Source organism: Nothoprocta perdicaria, unplaced genomic scaffold (genome assembly GCF_003342845.1).
Source record: "Nothoprocta perdicaria isolate Ctin4 unplaced genomic scaffold, notPer1 scaffold_1214, whole genome shotgun sequence".
NCBI classification, from domain to species: Eukaryota; Metazoa; Chordata; class Aves; order Tinamiformes; family Tinamidae; genus Nothoprocta; species Nothoprocta perdicaria.
The window spans coordinates 3237-4471 of NW_020454333.1; the positions used below are offsets into that span (position 1 = coordinate 3237).

The window sequence follows — 1235 nt, forward strand, 5'->3', positions numbered from 1 at the left end:
GCCGGGATCCCCCGGGATGCTCCTGGCGGCTCCTGGGCTCCCTCTCCCCAGTTCCAGGAGCTCTTGGGATCCTCCTGGAGACCCCCAGGATCCCTCCTCCCATTGCCAGAGACTCTCGGGATGCTCCTGGACTCCTTCCACGGAGCTCCGGGAGCTTCCCAGATCCTCCCAGAGATTCCCAAGATCCCTCCTCCCATTGCCAGAGMCTCTCGGGATGCTCCCGGGCTCCTTCCACACAACACCAGGAGCTCCCCAGATCCTCCCRGMGATTCCCAGGATCCTTCCCCTGCTGCCGGGATCCCCCGGGATGCTCCTGGAGCCTCCTGGGCTCCTCTCCCCAGCACCAGGAGCTCCCGGGCTCCTCCTGGAGACCCCCAGGATCCCCCCCCGCCCCCGGAGCCCCTCGGCATCCCTCCCGCCCGTCATTCCCGGCGCCCTTTTCCCGGCAGATCGTCAAGGCGCTCTTCTACCTGAAGGAGAAGCACGGCGTGATCCACCGCGACGTGAAGCCCTCCAACATCCTGCTGGACGAGCGGGGCCAGATCAAGCTCTGCGACTTCGGCATCTCCGGCCGCCTCGTCGACTCCAAGGCCAAGACCCGGAGCGCCGGCTGCGCCGCCTACATGGCCGTGAGTGTCCCCCCCGCTCCGGTGGCTCCGGTGGCTCCGGTGGCTCCCGTGTCCCCCCCGGGGGCTGCCACGTGTCCCCCCCGCCGCAGCCCGAGCGCATCGACCCGCCCGATCCCACCAAGCCCGACTACGACATCCGTGCCGACGTGTGGAGCCTGGGGATCTCGCTGGTGAGGGACGCGTGTTGGGGACACGCGTGTCGGGGCGGGGGACACGCGTGTCGGGGCGGGGGACACGCGTGTCGGGCCATGGGGGGCTCTGGGGACACGTGTCAGGCTATGGGGACACGGCCACGTGCTCGTGCCCAAGCGTGTTGCAGCGAGCCTTGGCGTGGGGATGCGTGTCAGGGTGGGGGACACGCGTGTCGGGGCGGGGGACACGCGTGTCAAAGCGTGGGGGCTCTGGGGACACGTGTCAGGCCGTGGGGACGCGTGTTGGCCACGTGCTCGTGCCCAAGCGTGTTGCAGCGAGCCTTGGCGTGTCACTGGCGTGGGGACACGTGTGTTGGGGGACACGCGTGTCAAAGCGTGGGGGCTCTGGGGGCACGTGTCAGGCCGTGGGGACACGTGTTGGTCCCCTGCTCGTGCACAAGCGTGTTGCAGCGAG

The 1235-nt window shown here is 69.3% G+C and overlaps 1 protein-coding gene across 1 annotated transcript in view; it reads left to right on the forward strand.

The window, feature by feature from the left end:
* Positions 1-827, forward strand: part of MAP2K7 (mitogen-activated protein kinase kinase 7) — a gene marked incomplete at both ends in the record, with an annotated part of 3485 nt that extends 2658 nt beyond the window's left edge. Inside the window, 2 exons of the mRNA XM_026054522.1 lie at positions 342-629; positions 719-827. Of these exons, the coding sequence (XP_025910307.1) occupies positions 342-629; positions 719-827 (397 nt within the window). The remainder of the gene's footprint in view (positions 1-341; positions 630-718) is intronic.
* Positions 828-1235: the final 408 nt, after the last annotated feature.